Raw genomic sequence first — 23,652 nt, 5'->3', positions numbered from 1 at the left:
TGCAGCTCTGCAACTGCATCCTGGCCCATCCTCACCCTTCTGCCCCCAACCCTCACCTCCTTGTACCCCCAATATGTTTTTCCCAATAAAAAAAATAAGCCAAAAAATAAACATTTAAAAGAAGGTGTATTTGCAGAGTAGGGAAAATATCATAGAGTATGAGAGATGTCACGTCTGGATTTGGAGCAAGAATGATGGACAGTGCATAATCCATGCTTCAACCACAGAGATTGATTGGTCCTTTCCTTGCCACTGTCCTGTTTCCTGCCACATCACAGCTTTTATTTTTAAAAGCATGCAAGGCTCCCTCTAGTTCTTCTTTGAAAGAAATAGGACTCTGTAGCAAAAAACAAACTGACCATTGTATCAGGGCTGCTGAAAAAAAGAATGTCCTGGAGGAGGGGATGTAAGCTGGCCCTCTGACCAACTTCAAAGCTGCCTAAGAACATTACCTGTCAGTCTTCTAAGGGAAAAACAAAGAGAAGTCTTTCTTTTCTACTGGTGCTTCCAAAAGACAGGCTATCTAAATTAATGGCCCTATTTCAATTACTGGGAGGATACGGGAGTAAGAGTACCATTGTGATTATTTGGACAGAATTTCTTAAAAAAAATGTTTTCTATTTTTCTACTCAAAACATGCTAAGACTATCTTCCCAAATCCTTTCAGCTTTGGATCCACTTTCTTGTTTCTAGAACGACTACATGGCAGAATAGAAGCCTTCCCAAATGATATAACAAACAGAATAATAAAGTACACTCTATAATCCAGAAGATAGGGACGTTGGTGGCACTGTGGTTAAAGCACACAGCTGCTAAACAAAAGGTTGATGGTTATAATCCATCAGCATCTATGTCAGAGAAAGATGTGGTTGTAGTTTTCATAAAGATTTACAGTCTGGGAAATGTTTTGGGGTAGTTCTATTCTACTCTGGGCTGTGGGGCTAATGTGAGCTGGAACAGAAACCATGGCAGTGGGCTTGGCTTTGAGATTGGTTTTGATTTAACGCAGGCATTTTCCCACACAGGTGCTACAAACATGAGTTCAACAGGAAGTGTTCCCTGGTTTATAAGGATCTAGAATTAGGAACAGGAGTTTGATTGGCCAAATGTGTTGCCAGTGAGATGAACAGAGACCAACTAAGAGAGGTGGAGAAGGGCATTCAATTCCACCTAAAAGAGGACAAGAGGACAAGAACTGGGAACAGGGCTTATTTACCTTCTCCTCCCAGTACCAGAAGGAAGTTTTCAGAAACAATTCAAATCCATGATTTGCAAGAACACTTAAAAAAGCAAAACCAAACAAAACCTCAGCTAATTTATTATCAATAGAGAATTTTAAAGAGTTGATTATCCTGGAATACAAAGTGAATGAATCAAGTATTATTCTACCTTACTAAATAAATTATCCCACCAGAAAATCAATTAGGAGATGAAGTATTTATAGAGTATCACCATTTTGCAATCCTTCTAACACACAAAATATTTAAAAACTGAGCATCAGGAGCTGCTAACATCACAAAAAGAAAATCAAATACACTGTGCATTTTAATGACATTAAATACCACCAAAGAGTCTAGACAAAACCAAAACAAATCTGAATAATCATCTGCAGTAGCACCATTCACCAGGACCTTACTCAGTGACAGAAATGGTTTATTCTTTACTGCTCAGCACAGTTGCCACTTAGCAGATATGATTACTGAGTACTTGAGATGTAGGTAGTATGACTGTTGTTGTTGAACCAAAGAGTCCAAACCAACCAAGAGTTGGTGCTCCAGCAGGTTTCCAGAGGCAGCAAAGGTCACAGAGGAGATTGACCATCTCCCTCCCACGGAGTAGCTGGGGGATCCAAACCACATACCGTCGTTACGTTGGAAGGGTAATTCCTAACCACTAAGTCACCAGAGCTCCCTACTGTGACTGAGGGGCTTATTTTTAATGTTTATGTCATTTAAATTTATTTTTGTTTAAGTAACACCATATTGGGCAGTGTACCTGTAGAATGAACTATGTTTGAGGACCACATTGGAATTTGAGGAGTGTTAAGCATCATGGCGATGCAATCAGGAAGATCCAGGTTGTTGTAGAATTCTATAAACTAAATTACTCTCTCTTTTAACAAATAAATTCTAAGGAAAAGTTTTTTAAAACTAAAAATATATACATTAACATACACTGAAGAGATTTCAGCAACTTGCACACAATTGCTAGTGTGTGTGTGACTGTACTACGTTTGTAGTCACATTCTGAGATATTTATGGGTGAAACAGTGTGATGTCTGAGATTTGCTTTGCAGTTATATAAGTGGAGAACAGCAAAAGATAAAATAAAGCACTGAGGCATCCTATTTGCTCATCAAAAATTTGACCAAAAAAGCCAAATCACTGACTGGATAAGTACCTCTGACAATCATATATCTGACAACAGCAATTCCTTACTACACAAGAGTGCTCTGTGAAACTTTTCATACACCTAAATAGCAAGAAAGGTGACCCAAAGCAATGTGGGAATTATAATTAATTAATAACATTAATAATACATGCAAGCAAAATATTGCTGAAGATCATTCAAAATCAGCTGTAGTAGTATATTGACAGAGAATTGCCAGAAGTTCAAGCAGGATTCAGCAGAGGCTGTGGCATCAGAGGTATCATTACTGATGTCATATAGATCCTGGCTGGAAGTAGAGAATACCAGGGGAATGTCTATTTGGGTTTAATTAACTACGCAAAGGCATTTGACTGTGTGAACCACAACAATCTATGGCTAACACTGAGAAGAATGGACATTCCAGAAGACTTAATTGTGCCCATGTCAAAACTACACCTAGATCAAGAAAACATTGTCCAAATGGAGCAAAAGAGTGGTTTAAAATCAGGAAGGATGTTCATCAGGGGTGTATCATTTCCACATACCTATTCAGTCTGTATGTGAGGAAATAATTTGCAAAGCCAGACTCCATGAGGAGGAATGTGGGGGCATCAGGATCAAAGGAAGACTCATTAAAAACCTGAGTTATAGAGATGATACAACCATGCTTGCTGTGAGAAGGACCTAAAATTCTTGCTGCAGAAGATCAAGGACTATAGCCTTCAATATGGATTACATCTCAATATCAAGAAGACAAAGCTCTTCACCAATAAACATTATGAGAGTTGGAGAAAGGATTGAGGTTGTCAGTGATTTCATCTTGCTTGATGTATCAACAATCAATACCCTTGGTTCCGCCGTCATATCAGGAGATGGATTGTTTTGAGCAAGGCCACCATCAGGGTCCTCTCCAAAATGCTAAAGTGTAATGATTTCAGTTTGAAGATTAAGGTACACCCAGTTCAGGCCAAGGTCTTTTCAATCACTTGCTATGCATCTGAGAGTCGGATAATGAAAAAAGATGACAGGAGAAGAATGAATGCCTTTGAGATGTGGTTTTGAAGAAGAGTATTAAATGTTCCATTGAGTGCCAAAAGAACAAAAGTGAAGTGGTGTAAAGTAGCAAACTTTCAAAAAGAAAGTCACCAATGAAGTATGTGTGTATAAACCTTTAGCAACATATGTACACCATGTTTATTGCAGCTTTGTTCACAATAGCAAAGAGCTGGAAACAAGTGCCCATCAACAACTGAATGGATAGAGAAGCTCTGGTATAGTCACACGATAGAATACTATGCAGCATTGAAAAACAAGAAACTCATGAAATATTATGCACAGTGGATACCCCTGGAGGACATTGTGCTGAGTGAAGTATCTCAGTCACAAAAGGACAAAGACTGCATAGGGCCACTGTTGTAAAATGGAACTGACATCAGGGTTAAGGGAAGACAGAAAAGGAGGGGAGGAATGATGCCTATTGCATTGAAACAGATGAGGGAGAGAACTGTTTAAAAGGGATATATGAATGGGTATTCTTGAGATTACAGAAGTGCAGAGTGAAGGCTGTATAGTGGAGTGGACTCAGTGGGGAGAAGTTGTATAACAATGAAAGAGTTTTTCTCTTTCTTTTCAAGGAGAAGAGTGTTTTGGGGGAAGGGAGAAAAGTGCAACAATGAATGACTAATGAAACTCTAAGTTTCTGTAAATGTTCATTAAAATTAATTTTTAAAAAATAGAAAAAAAATCCAAAACAAAAACTTTAACAACATAAAATAAATAACTTAATTTTTAAAGAAAATAGGCAAAAAGCTTGAACCAACATTTTGCCTGCTATCCAAATGATATAAATAAATAACTTAATTTTTAAAGAAAATAGGCAAAAAGCTTGAACCGACATTTTGCCTGCTATCCAAATGATCATCGAGTTATGAAATGATGTTCAATATCATTAGCCATCAGAGAGATGCAAATAAAGAAACACGATGTGATATCATTTCACTCCCGGTAGAAAGACAAAACCAGAAAATAACCAATATCTGTGCAAATGTAGGGAAATTAAAACGCTTATCTATTGCCGATGGAAATACAAAACCAACATAGTCATTGTGGAAAACAAGAAGGTGATTTCTTTAAAAACTGAAAATAGAACCACTACCCAAACCAAAATAAAGAAGTGTGCAAATCGTCCCCGCACCCCTTGTTGAGTCTCTTCTAACTCATAACTACTCTCCATAGAGCTTCTGAAGCTCTCAACTGTCCATCCTCCTCCCAAAGAGCAGCTGGTGGATTGAAACTGCTGGTCTTTCACTTGGCAGCCTCACACGTTACATACCATGCAACATGAGCACCTTCTATATGATCCACTAATCCCCCTGCCAAGAATATACACAAGGAAGTAAAACACATGTATGCTAATCAACATATGTACACCCATCTTCACTGCAGCAATATCCACAATAGCCAGAAGATGGAAAGAACTTGAATATCCATCAACAGGTAAATGCATAAGCACACTGCAGTACAAACTGTCTTAGTCATCTAACTACTGTAACATAAATATCACAAATTGACTTTAAAAAACAAAAATTTATTCTCTCACAGTTTGTTGCGATGTGCTGTCGAGTCAGAATCAATGCAAGGCTGACCTTCTGAGGTATTTTCACAGACAATAAAAGGTATGGAAAGAGATTGTTCATCTTTCTCCTGAGGAGCAGTTGGTGGATTTGAACCACCTTTCTTTGGATTGGTAGCACAACTCCTTACCTATTAGGCCACCAGAGCTGCCTTCTAGCCCACTAGAACTGTGATGCTAGAAAGAATATTGGACATCCCATGGACTGTGAAAAGAACAAACAAGTTTGTCTTAGAGGAAGTGAAACCAGGGTGCTCCTAAGAGAAAAGGCTGGTGAGACTTCATCTCACACACTTTGGATATGTCCTTGGAAAAAGGTATCATCCTGAGAAAAGCAGAGGGTCTGAGAAAGAGACCATGTCAGAGGTCATGAAGTTAGTGTAGGATCTGTTGTTCACAGGATTGCTATGAGTTATCATCAGTTGTTTAAGCAGACCTAACATCCTTTGGAAGGAGGAGTGGCATCCACTTCCATAGCTTGCCTCCGGAAACCCTATGAACCTGGAGAGAGGATGAAAGGCACCCAAGCGTCAAGGACTCTCCTTCATAGGGTCGCTAGGAGTCACCTGCGACTCGAAAGCGCTTAACAACAACAACATCAATAACACTTATCTCAAAATAATATTTCTGATATCATCCCCCTACAATATCACTCAATTGGTATTAGAACTTATGTGTCACTACTACTTGAACATGAAGTCTCATGCTTTTGACCTAAATACAGAAACCTTTAAGAGGAGTCATAAAGTGATAATACAACAGTCACAATCATAAAAAAATCTAAAGGCAACTTCTATGCAACAATACGCCAGGTCATCTAAGAGTCCAAGAACACTTTTAAAGGAGTCCTGAGCTCTTCCTTTTAAAGAGTCGTCAGTAAAAACCCCAAGGAAGAAAGAAATGACAGGGATGAGGTGACAAATGAGCTTACCTCCCTCGCATATGGATCTCACCAGCCCTTCTGAGTCCAGAAAGAACCAAGAGCAGTCAACTAACTGACTTCAGTTACGTGTGCCTATAGCCCTTCACATTAGCAATCAGTATTTCCAGGTTTCTCTACCCTATAACTTGAGACCAGAAGATGGTTTAGCACTCTTCACTTTAAAATTAATTGAACTGGTTTGAGAGTTAGGACATACCCAAACACTTTGCCTCACATACTTGGGGAGTGTTGTTAGGAGAGGCCAGTCACTGGGGAAACATATTTGCTTGGAAAGGTGGAATGTTAAAGAAAGAGAGAAAAACTCTTAACAAGCTGGACAGACACAGTGGCTGTAACAACGGGCTCAAGCATTTCAGAGACGATGAAGAGGCCAAGGTTCAGATTTGTTGTTCAAAGGGTCACTAAGAGTTGTAGTGGGCTCAACAGCACCTAATCTAACAACAAACAACACAAATGCCACCACATCAGTCTTCACCAGTAAAGAAATAATTTCATAATCTGCCTCAAAGCCCAGCCAGAAGACAAACAGGCTGGGAAAAAACACATTTCCTAATTTGCAAAGACCCTTTTCTAGATGTACATGTCAGGTCCATCAGTTGGTGATACTCCTGCTCCTGCTCCAGGCCACAGAAGTTCACACATTAATGAAACAATGTCACTGGAAATCCAAAGTCTCTATAAACTTTCATTAAAACTTCAATTTAAGAAACCCACACACAATAAAAACACAATGTCACTGTCAGCTAACTGCTTATTGGGCGGAGTAAGCATTTATGAAAGTGTGTCAAACAGCTTGCCTCCATCTCATCTAAATTACACAACACGTCCAAGAGTCTGGTTCTATTCTTTCTTCATTTTACACACCAAGAAATTGAGCTTTTCTTTCCTTCAGAAATATCAGTGCTCTTTGCTTCAATAAATCTTTCTTGTTCAACTAAAAGTTAGATCGGAAGCTTAGCAGGCAGTGAGGAGTTGAATGAGAGCTCAATTTGTTTTGTAAACTTTCACTCAAATCACAATTTTTAAAGTTGAATAAAATAATAAAGTAAAATAAGGTGACTGCCAGCTAAGAGTCTTCAAATTCTTTAAATATAAGCAATTTAAAAATTAATTAAAGCAATGCAACCTTTAAAGACCTCATTCTTAAATCATTTTTCTCCTCTTCAATCTAATTGCTAGAGAAACCCTCAGTGAAATTGGAATACTTTGTCAGAACTCCAGAATTACATGATGTCCTCCAAGCATCAATTACCATGGAGGTGACTCCAACTCTTAGCGACCGTATAGGACAGGGCAGAAATGCTCCATAGGGTTTCCACGACTGTAAACGTTTTCAAAACCAGATTGTCAGATCTTTCTCCTACTAGTGAATTCAAACTACCACTGCACAACCCGAGTTCCTTCACAACTTGATAACTCACAGGTAACTAACTGGGCCAGTCATTTGAAAATGGTAATATACCAGGGGAGAGAATAGTCTAAAAGTATTATATTTTAGGGCATTATTTTTATCGTAGGAGTATGCAATGAGGGTTGCAGAGTGGATTATATTTGGGGATAGGGGGGGGGGTTTGGGGGGGGGGGGGGGGGGGGATTGTGTACCAATGAGGGAGTTTTTCTTTTGCTTTTCAAGGAGAGGAGCAAATGGGGGGGGGGTTGGTGCGGGGAGAAGGGTGCAACAATGAATGAATGGAATTCCAAAATCTCTGTAGATGTTCACTGAAATGAAAAATAAACAAACTAAATTTTTAAAAAATGCTAATATACCATGGTGATTATTCTGGAGGCAAAAATTGGAAGAAATTTTTTAGGATGTTCTACAAACAATTTCGAATAGAAAAATCAGCACAAAGCAAATATCTATGAGACAGAGGTCAAATATATGCCAGATTTGCACATCCTTGTTGCTGCAGGCCCATCCTATCTCTGAGACTGACCACTCTCCTTTCCCTCAGCATCCTTCCCTTCTTGGTCTGGGTTCAGCCAGTCTAAACTCCCACAGAAACCATGAGTTACGGTTAAGCAGTTTATTAAGGAACAGAATATATAGCTGGGGATCAGGCTACACCCCAGAAATCGTCATCATGAAGGATGTAAGAAGTCTCCCTCCTTCGGTGTGTGTTGGCTCTCTGAGCCCTGAGGACTGGCTTTGCACTGTGTCTCTGACAGCGTGACAATCTTTGGCCAATGTTACAATTCTTTCAGGAAGTTCCTTACTCTCTCCTTCTTTTTTTCTGCTTCTTTTTGTCTTCTAAATTCCTGTGAATATCAAGAGCTGTCCTATGAGAGCCAGAAGAAGATCAATCCTCTCTTATAATACCTTTTCTGAAGAGGCCCAGACAGTCTGCACAGTAGGCTCTAGCAGGCTATAATTCACCTCATTTACCCCAACTATTGATCCTTTCCTGCAAGATGCCTATCAATCACAGAGTAAGCTGCAACCCTGGGCCAGACAGAAAGTATCAAAACTAAGTTGCTTATAGCTTATTCAGGAAATGACCATAAACTTGGACAAATCCCCTGGGGCAGAAAACTGGAGGGAGAGGGGGTGAATTTCCCAAGCTATTTTTCAAAAAAGTCAAGGCATAAAAAGGACACATCAAAGAGCTAACTTCACCACAGATGAGGTCATTGGCTTGGGGCATCTACCTACCTCTCCACATGAGGCTGTATCTTCCTGCTTGATACTTTCTCTCCATATGAATCAGAGATACTGGAGGTCAAAGGGAAAAACTGGCAAGTTACAACCCAAACAAAGTCCCTAATTGGTGATAAATATGCAAGCAGAGTTGCTGGCTGGATTAAGTAGGACTCATAGTGACCCTTTGAACAAGAGATCTGAATTTTGTATCCTGTGCCTCCTTATCCCTGACACACTTGAGCCCAGTGTTAATCACTGTGTCAATCTATCTCATGGGGGGGGGGTGGGTGTGTGTGCATCTTCCTCTCTTTCACTGACCCTCTGCCTTTCCAAGCATGAGGTCCCTTTCCAAGGAATCGCCTCTCCTAGCAATATGCCCAAAGCATTTGAGACAAAGCTTCACCATCTTTGCCTCCACGGAACACTCTGGCTGCAGGAGGGTAACCAACAGCTTGGAAATCATGGGATATCCGATGGACTGTCAAAAGAACAGGTAAGGCTTATCTTGAAGAAAGTATAACCAGGGTATCCAAGACAACAAATGCCACCAACAGTTTCAAGCAAAAGGTCCCTCCATACAGAACCCAGCCTGGCCAAGAAGCGCCTCAGGCTGTCTCAACCCCAAACACACCCCCCCACCCCCGTCAGGAGCATGCAAAAAGGGGTCAAACTTCCTCTCCCTGAAGGCAGCGGCTTTCTCAATCCACAATAAAGCCTCATCTGTGTGTGGGGAGGGGGGGCGAGCTGTTCGAGCAAGCTGGGGTTACTCTCCAACTCCTGAGCAAGCACTGGGGCCCACCTGACTATTGAATAGGGTCAAGTGTTCATACACCAGCACCCTGGGCTCCATGTCTGCAAGTCTGTGGAATGGGGATCTTGCATCTTGGGGACAGGGGATGCTTTCTAAATAAATGGGCGACGACATAAATTCCATCCAAGGAGGAAAACAGACAGACAGATGTCCTAATAAAGCTATAAAGCGTTGCATACAATTCCAGAGGGCTCAGCAGGCCCTAAAGCATGAAATACAGGAGGCATCCGCGACCCACTGGGGTAGATAGAGCCAGGGATCGCTAAAACGATTTTCAGTAGAACATTTATGCATCAGTTAGATGCAGGGATTGACAGGCGTGACAAACGCAGATATCGGTCTAACCAGCACTGGGAACAGGTGTCACTGAGCCTCCTTGTGCCAAGTTACCGGCCACTCTCTCTTCGGGACGCAGGGAGGGGCTTTGAAACGCAGAATCCACAGGGGCGCTGGGAACCGCCTCCCCGAGGGTAAAATTCAGGAGGAGCCAGATTCCCCCTTTCCGAAGCTCAGAGCCTATCGGGTTGTTCTCGGCCGGCGTATGCACGATCTGCAGCGGCTTCGGGGCGGTCCCGGAGCCTACACTCTGAGCGCAGCACCCGCAGCCCGAGCGGGCGGACGAGCCCTGGCCGCGGCCCAGGGGCAGGTGCAGGTGCGGCGGTGAGGCCTCGCCAGGTCCCCGCGCGTGGCGGGCGCGGCTGGCCCGTCACCACGGCAGAGTCGACACCCGTACCTTGATTTTTGACCTGGCGGCCGGCCGCTGCTTCGCCGCCGGGAGTCCGCCGGGGCCGTCGGCGTCGCCGAGCTCGCGCGCATGGCGCCCGGGAGTGCGAGGGCTCAAGCTGCTCCCGGCGCCGCCCTGCTCCCCCGCGATGCTGCCGCTGCCGCAGCTGCTGCTGCTCCCGCCGTCGCTCCGGCTGTCCTCCAGGGGCTCCTGGATCCGGCGACCGAGTCCCACTGTGGAGGGAGGGCCGCGCAGACCCGTACAGGCAACGTCAGATTGACCCGAGAGCGTTGTCGCCGCCCCACCCCAGACACGGGCTCCTCTCCAAGTGGGAAACGCCGGGGTGGACGAGCACGCCGCCTGGGAAAGATCGGGGTCCTGGGGTCTGCTCCCCATCCCAGGTCTGGCGCCCACAAGAAACCGGGGCCATGCGCGTCAAGTTTCCTCTCTCCGAGACGACAGCGTCTCACTCCCCTTTCCGCCCAGCCTGAGAGGGTGAATGAGCTCCCTGGGCACCACTGTGAGGACCCAGGATTGGAGCGTAGCCCTCCTCGCTTCATCCCCCTGCCCCCCACCCACCATCACTGCAGGCAGCGGTCTGGCCGCGGGGCAATTACCAGGCGCCAGTAGGGAGAAGGGGACTCTCCCCGGCGTGGCTGGGCTGTGCGCCCTCCTCTGCCAGCAGACCCCAGTTCCCGTGTGCAGGAGGAGTCAGAGGTGGGAGTCCAACCCTGGCAGCCGACCCAGTGAGCGGGCCACCCCTTCCCCACCGGAGCCCTGCGCCCAGGCCCGGCCCGCGCTGCGCTCACCTGGGATGTAGGTGTCTGCCCTTTCCTCATCCGGGAGCTCATTCCAGCTGCGGACTGAGACCCCCGGGCTCCTCCTCTTCACCAGGAAGACTTTGGGCATGGCGGGCCCCTCCTACGACCTGGACCCTGGCGTTCTGCGGTTCCCGCTACCAGCGACGGTGGAGACGTGGTCCCCGCTCCCGACACGGCGCCCACCTTCCCGACGCGCTGGTCGGCTCCCCTCGCTCCTGTGGCAGCGCCGCCTGCCCGGTGACCCCCGAGCCTTCCGGCTCCGAGACACCTATGCCTTAAATCGCGGAGACCACGCAGGGGGGGAAAGTTTCATAAAGTGGAATAGAAAAGGCACCAGGAAACTTGGAAGTGAGCATGCGCCCTGCAACATAACGGTGTCAACAAGCTTGCTACCTGTCCGACCGGTTCTGGCGGCCGCGCTGCCTGTTCCAGCCCTTCCTTAGGCATGAATGTTTGCAAAAGAATTTAACGTCGGATTCTCCTCCTTCCTTTATGTAAAAAAGGAAAGACATTTTAAAATCTCCCCCTGGGCATCCCCCATCGTACTTACATAGAGGCAAACTCCTGGTGGTGAACACTAGACGCAGACTGCCGAGCCCCCTCCCCAGCCCCACTGGGCTCCCTGATGGATTTGTCTTCAACAAACTCGCCAGAAAATGGCTGGGTTCTGGAAGTGTGGAATGTCCCGGACCTCCCGAAATCGCGGCAGAAGTACGGCGTGGTAGCGTATAGTCCCCCCCATCATCAGCGACAGCCCCTCAAATAAACACAATAATTCATTTTCAAATGCATTTCTAAGACACTTCAGTTTATTGATTTGTGCCATACAATCGAAAATAGTCGGCTTGCTCCGCCAAAGCAGCTTTCACCCCCAAATCTAACGTTCTAAGAACCCAATGGTTCTCAAATACGCCCCAAAATGGAAACTAAGTCCACTTATGTGTAATGCAAACGCATCTCCTGAAATGAGTCCCCTCCCTCGCCCACTACGTTCCTTAGCATCTCTAGCCGCCCCCTCCTCAAATTCAGGAGGCCGGGGAAGGGACGGTTAGCCAAGGAGGAGGCGGGACACCTTTGTTTCTTGTTTCCGTTTGTTCCTGCCGACTTTGGAACCAGGAAGGAGGGAGAGAAGGTAGCGGGTTGGTAAGAGAAAAGTTTCCGGGACCCGCTACGCCCTCGCAAGGCACGCAACTGCGAATCCCGAAACCCAGCTCCCGTGCGAGCCCCGCACCCCTCGCAGACGCCAGGGCTTGTCCTCCAAGGTGGACCAGATCCTGCAGCCGCCGGGGGCTGCCCGAGCGCACTTGGCAAGGAGCTCCATGGCGCCCGCACCTGGCCGCTCTGCGCCTCACCTGCGGGTAGCCAGAACGCGCAGGCCCGGAGTCACTCAGCGGGTTTTCCCGGTGTCCTCTCCCCGGGGACTGGCCCTCGGGGACAATGCGGCCTGTAACGGATTTCTGGGTTGGGCTGGAGCTTTCTCCCAACACAGAGAGAGGGGCGCACATTTCCCCGGGACCGAGAAATCCGCTTAAGGAATCAGTCATCCACTTTAGGTGCAAGCCTGCCTGGATCCCAACAGAGAAAAACAAACAAAAACCTGAGAATGAAAGACTTTGATCCTGATGAACTGGGTAAGAAGAATGTATTTCCTGGCTTCTTCCTTGCCTATACATGGCAATGGTGCCGCTTCGGGGAGGCTCCAGATACAATTTTATCTACAAAAGACGGATTTTATCATTAAAAATTTTCTTTTACAAAACAGGCAATTCCATAATAAATCCCCACTCACTTTTAAACTTAATTTCTTTTTCAATGAGGGCTATCGATGATGCCAGACTACACTTTTCTATGTCTTTTTGTTTTAAAGGTGAAAGTAAAGACAGATTTATTAGAAAATACATGTCCTAGAAAAAAAGATCTGCCATTTTCTGGAAATAAATGGATAGTGAAGACCCTGATGCCCGTTTTGAATGAGCACAACAATCACATTGGGTAAAAAGAGTATAGACTTTTGGCATATAAAGCTGGAAATCTAAAAAAAAAAAAAAAGCAACACAGTGTTAGGAGGTTTGGAAGCGAAGAATAAACGAGAACATGACAATTATATTTAAATTTTTCAAAGCTTAATGAAGAAAATAAAAGACAGAAGAAAGCTATTAATTCATAAGACTAATGCAAAAAAATAAAGTATTAGTCCCCTCCATCACCTACAACCTCTTCTAACCAGAGACCAAAGAAGTAGATGGCATCCATACCCTTATGGTTTATGTTGACCAGGACCATATAGAAGGTCTAGGTTGGAATGGATAAAAATGCAAAACAAAATTAAAATTTAGAAAGAAGAAAGCAGAAGAACCAGACTTACTCGCCTGAGACTGGAGGACTGACCAAGACTAACACTTATCATCTAATTTGACACTGAAGACACTGTCAGAGGCCACCTCTCCCTCAATAATGCTATGCACCATCAAAGGGGTTTTCAGAGGCAGTAAATTTCCCCAGAGGAGATTGCCCATCTTTTTCCCAAGAAGCAGCTGGTGTATTAGAACACTATGCTTTTGAGTTGGCACCACAACTCCTTACCACTAAGCCACCAGAGCTCCCATAACATAAACAGACGTATAGAAGAAACAGCAACACCTGCGAAGAATGTACTTCTTAGAACAGTCAACTACATAAATTTAAAAGGGCAACATTTGCCCAAAACCAAAGTTGAGAAGGCAGGGAAAATGCATGAATGGAAACAGGAAAACAAGGAAGGGAATGGGGACACATTATAGAGCTTAGTAATTAGTGTCACAAAATAATTTATGTATGAAAATTATTTTCTTATGTAAACTTTCATTAAAGCACGTTGGTTATGAACAAGGTAAAGTGAAATCCTTGACATCATCAATGATTTCTGTTTATCATTATGTTGTTTACTGGTCCAGTTGTGAACATTTTTTGTTTGTTTCCTTGTTAAAGTGTAATCCATACCATTGTCTTTTTACTTCATTGGTAAGTGTTTCAAATCCTCATTTTCCATTAGTCATTGTCTTCCTCCAATCCCAATGCCACATCTTTCTTTATGGGGTCCAACTTCTTGGATTCTTTGCTCAGTGTGGTGAAAGGATACAACCTTGATGCACACCTTCCCTGATTTGTGACTTAGACAATATGTACGGTGCTTTGAAGAGAATGTTACTAGACTTGTGGACTTTAAGTGTATTTCTGGTGAGGTTTTAAGAAAAGATGATGAGTACATGATTGGACAGTGAAGGAAAAGGTAGTACTTTTACTGAAATAGCAAAGAACTTGTCTGAATTATTTTCAAATGTTTCATAGTAGGTGGATCTTATTAGTGATTAAGTTGGATATTTGACTGGGGCAATTTCTAAACAAGATCTTAAAGGTGTTTATATGGTTTCTCCTTCCACTTACATTATATGAAACGTAAGAAGATAGACTTAAATGACGTTCTGTGCAAGATGAAGAAAAAAATTAAAGATTTGGACAATTCTGTTGCACAAATTCACTGCACATGGCCTAGAATTTTCGCCAATGATATGACAGCACAATCTTTTGGTTAATGAGATTAAGCCTGTGTTTGAGGCTTTGAAGGCCAATGCATCCCTGTTCTTTTATCACAATGCGCTCCATCGGCACTGGGTATGATCTGACAGCCTCAACATTTTTGCCTGATGGAAGAGTTTTCCAAGTTGAATATGATATGAAGGCTGTGGAAAATAGCAGTATAAAGATGATGTTGTCTTACCGGTAGAAATATTGGTCCTTTCTAAGCTTTTTGAAGAAGGTTCCAATAAATGACTTTTTAATGTTGATCAGTGTGTTGGAATGGCAATAGCAGGCTTGTTGGCAGATGCTCATTCTTTAGCAGATATAGCAAGAGAAGAAGCTTTGAACTTTAGATCAAACTTTGATTATAACATTCCACTAAAACATCTTACAGACAGAGTGGCCATGTATGTACATGCATATCCATTCAACAGTGCTGTTAGACATTTTGGCTACAGTTTCATGTTAGGTTCTTACAGTATGAATGATGGTACTCAACACTGCATGATTGACCCATCGGGTGTTTCATATGGTTACTGGAATTGTGCTATTGGTAAAGCCAGTTAAGCTGCAAAGGCAGATTGAAAAGCTTCAGATGAAAGAAGTTACTTGCCATGATGTTGTCAAAGAAGTTTCAAAAGTAATTTGCATAGTGCATGATGAAGTTAAGGACAAAGCTTTTGAACTAGAGGTCAGCTGGATTGGTGAGTTAACCAAAGGAAGAAATTGCACTGAAACATATATTAGAAAAAGCAAAGAACTATTCTGAGTAATTCTTGGAGGAAGAAGATGAATCAAATTATGACACATGTAACATTTATTTTATTATTTGTTATTCTATTTGTTATTTCTTTTTTTTAATTATTTTTTATTATTTTGTGTGCGTGTACCATCAAATCAGATCTGACTGGTACAGGAGGATATTGCGCCTCCTTCTCCGGCAGAGCGTCTGGTGGATTCGAACCATGTTCCTCTGGGATTGCAGTGCAGCTTCTTGCCACTAGGCCACCAGAGCTCCCCTCTATTTGTTATTTCTATTGCAATCAGGTATAAACTATTTAGCATTGTGGATTATTACATACCCTCTGATCCAATTTTCATTAAACTTTTTTTTTGGTCTTATTTAAAAAAAAAAAAGCCTGTGTTTGATGAGTCTAACCAACCGCCACAGCAGAAAACTTTTCAGGGCAGACTGATGGGGACAGAGAAAGAATGAAAGGAAGGAATGTGGTTTGCTTCTTAGAATTCTTCAAGCAAGGCAGGCCAAAAGAACTACATCTGTTATCCTCCAAGAAAAGAACCATTGCTGCAGCAACTTGAGATGAGCAGAGAACTGCGGGAAGCAGAGACACAGAGCTGATTGGGTCTCCATGAATTCGTCCAGTCCTGTACACTGTAAAATCCACTTACAACTTCCCTTAACTCTGCTTGACTGCAACACACTGAAAAGGCTTGAGATTTCTTAAGCCAAAGGGAAACAGGCATGGATCAGCTGAGGTTTCTGGAGAACAGCACTCACACTGCTTTGGGCCCTTGGGCCAAAAGGGAGCACTGATAAACTGGTCCTTCACAGAACATCTCCCTCCCTTGAGACATTAAACATTTATAACAACCTAACATCTACCAAAAAAGATTCACATAATGTCAAGAAAGCAGCAGGTTGCCTCAAACAAACATAATGAAAACACAAAATAATCCTTCTCCTAAAATTGCAGATGCAATGAATACCCCAGAAACAAAGAACCAGAAGAAATATGTTGATGCAGAGTTATTTGAACAGCTATAAAAGAAGTTGCAAGTGATGGAAGAAACAATGGAAGCCATTAAGAAAGCGAATAATTGAGAGACAAGGAATCAGAAGAAATATATACTGAGGAGCAACTTGAACAACTGCAGAAGAAATTGCAAAAGATGTAAGAAAGAATTGAAACTATACATGAAGAGGTACAAGAACTTAAAAAAAATCACAAAATAGTGAGGGTACAGCCAACATAGTACTGGAATTAGCAGAAATGCATGGAAATGCAATCCTGAAGATTAAGACCAAAATTACAGAAAATGTCCAACATGCTGGAGGGACAAAAAGTAAAACAGAAGAGATGGGACAGAGAGTCAGTGAGTTGGAAGACAAGAGCATCAATGGAAACATACTAGAAGAAAAAATCGAAGATGATACATAAAGAAAATGTTACAATCATGTTATGTAACATCAAAAGGAAAAATACATGTATTATTGGAATTCCAGAACGTTAGAGGGACAGGGAAATCACTGAGAAAACTGTGGAAGAGGTGCTAGAAGAAAACTTCCCAGGTATTATGAAAAATGGAGAAATCTATATCCAAGAAGCTCAGTGAACACCAACTAGACTAGACTCAAAAAGAAAAACATCAAGACATATCATAGTCAAATTCTCCAAATTAAAAGATAAAAATTATATACTAAAAGCAGCATGAGGAAAACCAAGAGTTACCTACAAAGGAGAAACAATTAGATTAAGTTCTGGCTTCGCAGAAGAAACCATGTGAGCCAATAAGACAATGAGATGACATATACAGTAAATCTTTTCATCAAATATAAAGGAGAAATTAGAACATTTGCAAAAAAGAAGGAACTTAAGGGAAAAAAGACCCAAATTACAAGGACTTTTAGAGGAAGTCCTTCACACAGAGACACCAAAGGAACGTACTGATCACAATAGTGATCACAAACAACAGAAAAAGAAACACAATACAATGGCAATGATAAGACCTGGTCTGTCAATAATCACACTTAATGTGAATGAACTAAAAGAAAATGTGCCAATTAAGAGAAAAAAGAGTAGCAGAATGGATTTTGAAAATCAAAGACCCCATCATCAAACGAATGGATAGAGAAGCTGTAGTATATTCACACAATGGAATACTACACGGCATTGAAAAACAAAGAATTCATGCAATATTGTTCAAAATGGGTGACCCTGGAGGACATTATGCTGAGTGAAATATCTCAGTCACAAAAGGACAAAAACTGCATCGTGTCACTCTTGTAAAACAGGACTGACATCAGGGTTGGGAAGAGGCTGAGAAAGATGAGATAAATAATGTATACTGCATTGAAACAGATGAGGGAGAAAACTGTTTAAAAGGGATATGTGATTAGGTATTATTGTCATGACAGGAATACAGGATGAAGGCTGCATAGTGGGGTGGACCTGAGGGGAGGGATTATAAAACAATGAAAGAATTTTTCTTTTAGTTTTCAAAGGGAAGAGTATACTAGGGGGGAGAAATGGGCAGGGAGAAAAGTGCAACAATGAATGAATGGAAATCCAAAGTGTCTATAAATTTTCATTAAAATTAATAATAATAGTTTTTTTAAAAAGTCAAAGAACATCAATATGTTGTCTACAAGAGACAAATCTAAGAAATGAAGAGAAAGATAGACTCAAAGACTAGGAAAAAAATATACCAAGCAAATCACATTTTAAAAAAAAACCAAACACAAAAACAGGAGTACCAAAACTAATCTCTGAGAAAATAGACTTCAGAAGTAAAAGCACCATAAGAGATAAAGAAGAACACTTATTTAATGATTAAAGGCACAGTAGATTGAGAAGACATAATCTTGGTCAACATTTATGCACCAAATGATCGACCTGCAAAATACATACAAAATACATAAAACGATGCCTAATAGAATCGAAGAAAGAAAGAGACAGTGTCACAATATTAGTAGGAGGCTTTAACACATCACTCTCACCAAAGGATAGGTCAACTCAAAAGAAACTTCACAAAGATGCAAACGATCTAAACTACACATTTATAGTGAACTCAACCTTGTGGATATATTCAGGGTCCTTCACCCATCTAAAACTCTATTAACTCTCTTCTCAAGTGCACATGGTACATTTTCCAGAATTGATCAAATATTAGAGCACAAGCCTCAACAAATTAAAAAACACTGAAATAATACAAAGCATTTTCTCAGACCATAATGCCATAAAACTAGAAATTAACCACGTGAGGGTAAAGCTTATAAAACCACCCATGTGAAAGCTAAATAACACCGTACTAGAACACAACTGTGTTATAGAAAAAATAAAGAATGAAAAAAGTTCCTCAAAACAAACAAAAATGAAAATGCAATATATTGAAACCTCGGGGATGAAGCTAAGGCAGTTCTCAGGGAGCAGTTCATATCAATAGTTAAACACATAAGAGAGGAAGAAGAAAAATTAATGATCTAACTCAACATCTTCATCAAACAGAAAAAGAAAAATAATTTAATCCTACAGCCTCTAGAAGAAAAGAGCCAAAAACAATGAGATAGAAAAGGACAAGAGCCAAAAACAATGAGATAGAAAACAGAAAAACAACTGAAATGATCAACAAGACCAGAAGCTGGTTTTTCAAAAGAGTCAAAATTGACAAACCACTGGCAAATTTAACAAAAGAAAAAAGAGAAGACACAGATTACTCAATTAAGAAATAACAGAAGTGGAGAGATCTGGAACAATTTTAAGAGAGCTGAGTGATACTGGTTTACCTTAAAGTCTGAGTCTCACAGATTTATATAGTTCCTCAGTCAACAGGCTGAATACAGAATGAGGTAGGACAGTTGATTTTACTGTAGCTCCAGAGCAGGGTACATTCACATAAAGAATTATGCAAAGTTCTGCAAAATCCAAAATTAGAGGCAGTTTGCAATTCTACTTTGTTTCCCAGTCCTGTTGCTTTACATAACTACCTTCCTGTGATGAAAGAAAATGTTGTGATTATTTTCAAATGAAAAGGTATCATATCAAACAAACAAACAAAAAGGTAAATATTTACTTCTATCCAGGGAAACATCATTACAATTATCTTTGGGCATATGCTTTCAAATATATATTAAAATTGTCTGTGAATGCTAAAAAAAAAAGAAAGAAAGAAATAACAGAGGTAAGGAAGCTCTGGTGGCCTAGTGGCAAGAAGCTGCACTGCAATCATAGAGGTGCACAGTTTGAATCCACCAGATTCTGTGCTAGACAAGGAGGGACAATCTCCTCCTGTACCAGTCAGATTTGATTTGATGGAATACGCACAAAAAAGTAAATATAAACACTCCCCAAAAAAGAAATAATAGAGGTTACATCACAACAGAACCAGCTGAAATTAAATTTATACTATCGGAATATTATGAAAATCTATACTTTGATAAATTTGAAAACCCAGAAGAAATGGACAAATTCCTTGAAACTCAGGCAGCTGTAGAACACTTGAACAGATCCATCACAAAAGAAGAAATTGAGTGGATCATAAAAAGGCTCTCATATAAAAATAAGTCCTGGGCCAGGTGGTTTCACAGCTGAATTCTACCAAACATTCAGAGAAGATCTATCACCAATTCTATTTAAAATATTTAAAACATCGAAAAAGAAGGCACACTTGCAGAGTTATTCTATAAAGCAAACATAACCCTAATTCCAGGCAAAGATCTTACCAAAAAAGAAACTATGGACCAATATCTCTCATAATTATATATAGATGCAAAAATGCTTAACAAAATCCTGGTCAATAAAATCCAACAGCACATGAAAAAACTAGTTCATCATGACCAAGTGGGATTCATAACAGGTATGGAAGGATGATTCCACATAAAAAAAACAACAACAAACCCAACACTCAATTAACTCAATTCACCACATTAACAAAGCATATAACAAGTACCATCTGATCTTAGCAATGGAAGCAGAAAAGGCACTTGACAAAATCCAACACTCCTTCCTGATTAAAACCCTAAGCAAAATTAGAATAGAAGGGAATTTCCTAAACATAGTGAAAAGTATATATGCAAAACCAAGAGCCAGTATGATTCTTAATGGAGAAAGACTAAAAGCATTTTTCTTGCAAACAGGGATGAGACAAGGATGCCTACTGTCATCATTCCTTTCCAAATTGTATTGGTAGTACTTGCTAAGGCAATATGACAAGAGAAGGAAGTAAGAGGCATCCAGATTGGCAAAGAGATGGTGAAGCTGTCACTCTCTGTATGCAGATGATATGATAGTACACACAGAAAATCCCAAGGATTCAACAACAACAACAAAACCTGTTAGAGTGAGTACACCTATGTAGTAGGGTGGCAGGATACAAGATCAAGATATAAGTCAGTGGGATTCCTCTACAGTAACAAAGAAAACAAAGAAGGAAAATAAGAAGGCAATAGCATTTCAATAACAACTATAAATTGAGATGCTTATGAATAAACCTAACATATGAGCAAGAGCCTATGGTGATGAAGGAAGAAGTTCAAGATACTTTGGAGGAATTCACAAAAAATAAGGCCCCAGGAATTGATGGTATACCAACTGACATATTTAAACTAACAGATGCTGCCCTGGATGTGCTCACCAAGTTGTGTCAAGAAATCTGGAGGACAACCACTTGGCAAACTGACTGGAAAAGATCTATATTTGTTCCCATTCCAAAAGAAGGTGATCCCCCAGAATGTGGAAATTATCAAATAATATCATTCATAACACATGCAAGCAAGATTCTGCTGAAGATTACCCAAAAATGACTGAAACAGCACACCAACAGAGAACTGCCAGAAGTGCAGGCTGGGTTTAGAGGAGGCCATGGTACTAAGGATATTGTAGCTAATGTTAGATTAATCTTGACTGAAAGCAGAGAGTACCAGAGAAATGTCTACCTGTGTTTCATTGATGCTGCAAAGGCATTTGACTGTGTGGATCACAACAAACTGTGACTGACTCTGAGAAGAATGGGAATCCCAGAACACTCGATCATGCTAATGCAAAACCTATACTTTGACCAGAAGGCAGTCATCAGAACAGAGCAAGAAAACACTGCATGGTTCAAAATTGGGAAGGGATGTGTCCTATCTCCATATCTTTTCAACTTATATACAGAACAGATCATCTGGGAGGCTGGGTTGTATGAGGAGAAGTGTGGGATTGGAGGAAGATTCATCAACAATCTGTGTTATGCATATGACACAACCCTGCTTGCTGAAATTGAGAAGGACCTGAAGTGCTTGGGGCAGAAGGTCAAGGACTTCAGCCTTCAATATGGCTTCAATATTGAGGCTCAATATCAAGAAAACAAAGATTCTCACCATTGGACACATTGGCAGCATCAGGATGGATGGTGAAGAGATTAAGATTGTTCATAGCTTTAGATTGCTTGGCTCCACAGTCAACATCCTTGGCACCAGCAGCCAGGAAATTGAAGACTATTGCAATGGAAAAGTCTGCTGTTAGGGATCTCTCCAAAGTACTAAAGAGCAATGATGTCACTATGGAGACTAAGGTGCGCCTGATAGAGGCCGTTGTCTTTGCAGTCACTTGCTATGTGTCAGAGAGCTAGACAATGACTACGGAGGATAGAAGGAAAATTGATACCTTTGAGCTGTGATGCTGGCGAAGAGTATTGAATATACCATGGACTGCTAAGAAAATAAACAGGTTCATCCTAGAGAGGGTTAAACCAAGCTACTCCTTAGACTCAAGGACTCTGAAGCGTCGTCTGACATACTTTGCACATATTGCAAGAAGGGACCAATCCTTGGAGAAGGACGTCATACTAGGGAAGGTGGAGGAACAGCACAGGAGAGGCAGACCCTCTATGAGGTGGATTGATTCAGTGACTGGGGTAATTGGGATAGATGTGTCAGAGACAGTGAGTTTGGCACAGGATAAAGTGGGGTTTAGGGCTATAGTACATAAGGTTGCTATGAGTGGCAAGCGACTCAACGGCACATAACAACATTTCAACAAACAGATGGCACCCTGGATGTGTTCACTAAGTTGTGCCAAGAAATCTGGAGGACAACTACTTGACCAACTGATTGGAAGAGATCCATATTTGTTCCCATTCCAAAAACTGGTGACCCAAGAGACTGTGGAAATTATCGAACAATATCACTAATATCACACAACTAGCAAGGTCCTGCTGAAGATTATCCAGGAATGACTGGAACAGTACATTGATAGAGAACTACCAGAAATACAAGCTGGGTTTAGAAGAGGTCATGGCACTAGAGGCATGCTTGCAAATGTCAGATGGATCTTGACAGAAAGCAAAGAGTACCAGAAGAATGGCTATTTGTATTTCAGTGCATTTGATTGTGTGGATCACAATAAATTGTGGCTAACCTTGAGGAAATGGGATCCTTAAACAATTGATTGTGCTTATGTAAAACCTATACTTGAACCAGGAAGCAGTCCTTAGAACAGAGCAGGGAAACACTGCATAGTTCAAAATGAGGAAAAGAGTGAGTCAGGGATGCATCCTGTCTCCATACCATTTCAATATGAATGCAGAACAGATCATTAGGGAAGCAGGGTTTTATGAGGAGGAAGATGGCATCAAGATTGGAAGAAGAGGCATCTACAACCTACGATATGCAGATGAAACAACCTTGCTTGCTGAAACTGAAGTATACCTAAAGCACTTGCTGCAGACAGTCAAGGACTGTAGTGTTCAATATGGATTGAAGTTCAACATCAAGAAGACAAAGATTCCCACCACTGGGCCAACTGGCAGCACCATGATAGATGGAGAGGAAGAGATTGAAGTTGTTAACGATTACGGCTTTCTCAGCTCCACAGTCAACACTCTTAACATCAGCAGTCAGGAAATCAAAAGACGAATTGCACTGGGAAACTGCTGTCAGGGATCTCTCCAGAGTGTTGAAAAGCAGAGATGTCGGTCTAGAGACTAAGGTGTCCCTAATTCAGGCCATTGTCTTTGCACAGAGAGCTGGACAATGACTAAGTATGACAGAAGAAGAATTGATGACTTTGAGTTGTGGTGCTGGAGAAGAGTCTTGAATTTGGACGGCCCAGAAAACAAATAGGTCTGTCCTGGAGAGGGTGAAACCACGTTTTTCCTTGAAGGCTAGGATTTTGAAACTTCAACTCACATCCTTTGGAAACATGGCATGGAGAGACCAGTCCTTGGAGAAGAACATCACACTTGGGAAAGTGAAGAGACTGCACAGGAGAGGAAGATCTTGGATGAGATGGATTAATACAGTAATTGGAGCAATGCAGGTTGGTGTGTCAGAATTAGTGAAATTGGCTCAGGATAGGGCAAGGTTTAGAGATGCTGTACATAGGAGTCCTCTGGGTTGCAGGTGAAACAATGCCACACAACAACAACAACAA

General features: G+C 41.7%; 1 protein-coding gene and 1 pseudogene across 1 annotated transcript in view; one reads left to right on the top strand and one right to left on the bottom strand.

The window, feature by feature from the left end:
• Window positions 1-11,030, bottom strand: part of OVOL2 (ovo-like zinc finger 2) — a 62,135-nt gene extending 51,105 nt beyond the window's left edge. The window contains exons 1-2 of the mRNA XM_006902461.1: window positions 10,931-11,030; window positions 10,131-10,354 (exon numbers count right to left, since the gene is read on the bottom strand). Of these exons, the coding sequence (XP_006902523.1) occupies window positions 10,131-10,354; window positions 10,931-11,030 (324 nt within the window). The remainder of the gene's footprint in view (window positions 1-10,130; window positions 10,355-10,930) is intronic.
• A 3,543-nt stretch (window positions 11,031-14,573) lies between these two features.
• LOC102873372 overlaps window positions 14,574-23,652 on the top strand; it is a 56,557-nt pseudogene continuing 47,478 nt past the window's right edge.

Source organism: Elephantulus edwardii, unplaced genomic scaffold, assembly GCF_000299155.1.
Source record: "Elephantulus edwardii isolate Elephantulus edwardi_28Jun2011 unplaced genomic scaffold, EleEdw1.0 scaffold00416, whole genome shotgun sequence".
In the NCBI taxonomy this organism is placed as follows: Eukaryota; Metazoa; Chordata; class Mammalia; order Macroscelidea; family Macroscelididae; genus Elephantulus; species Elephantulus edwardii.
This window is presented reverse-complemented; position numbering and strand designations above follow the sequence as displayed.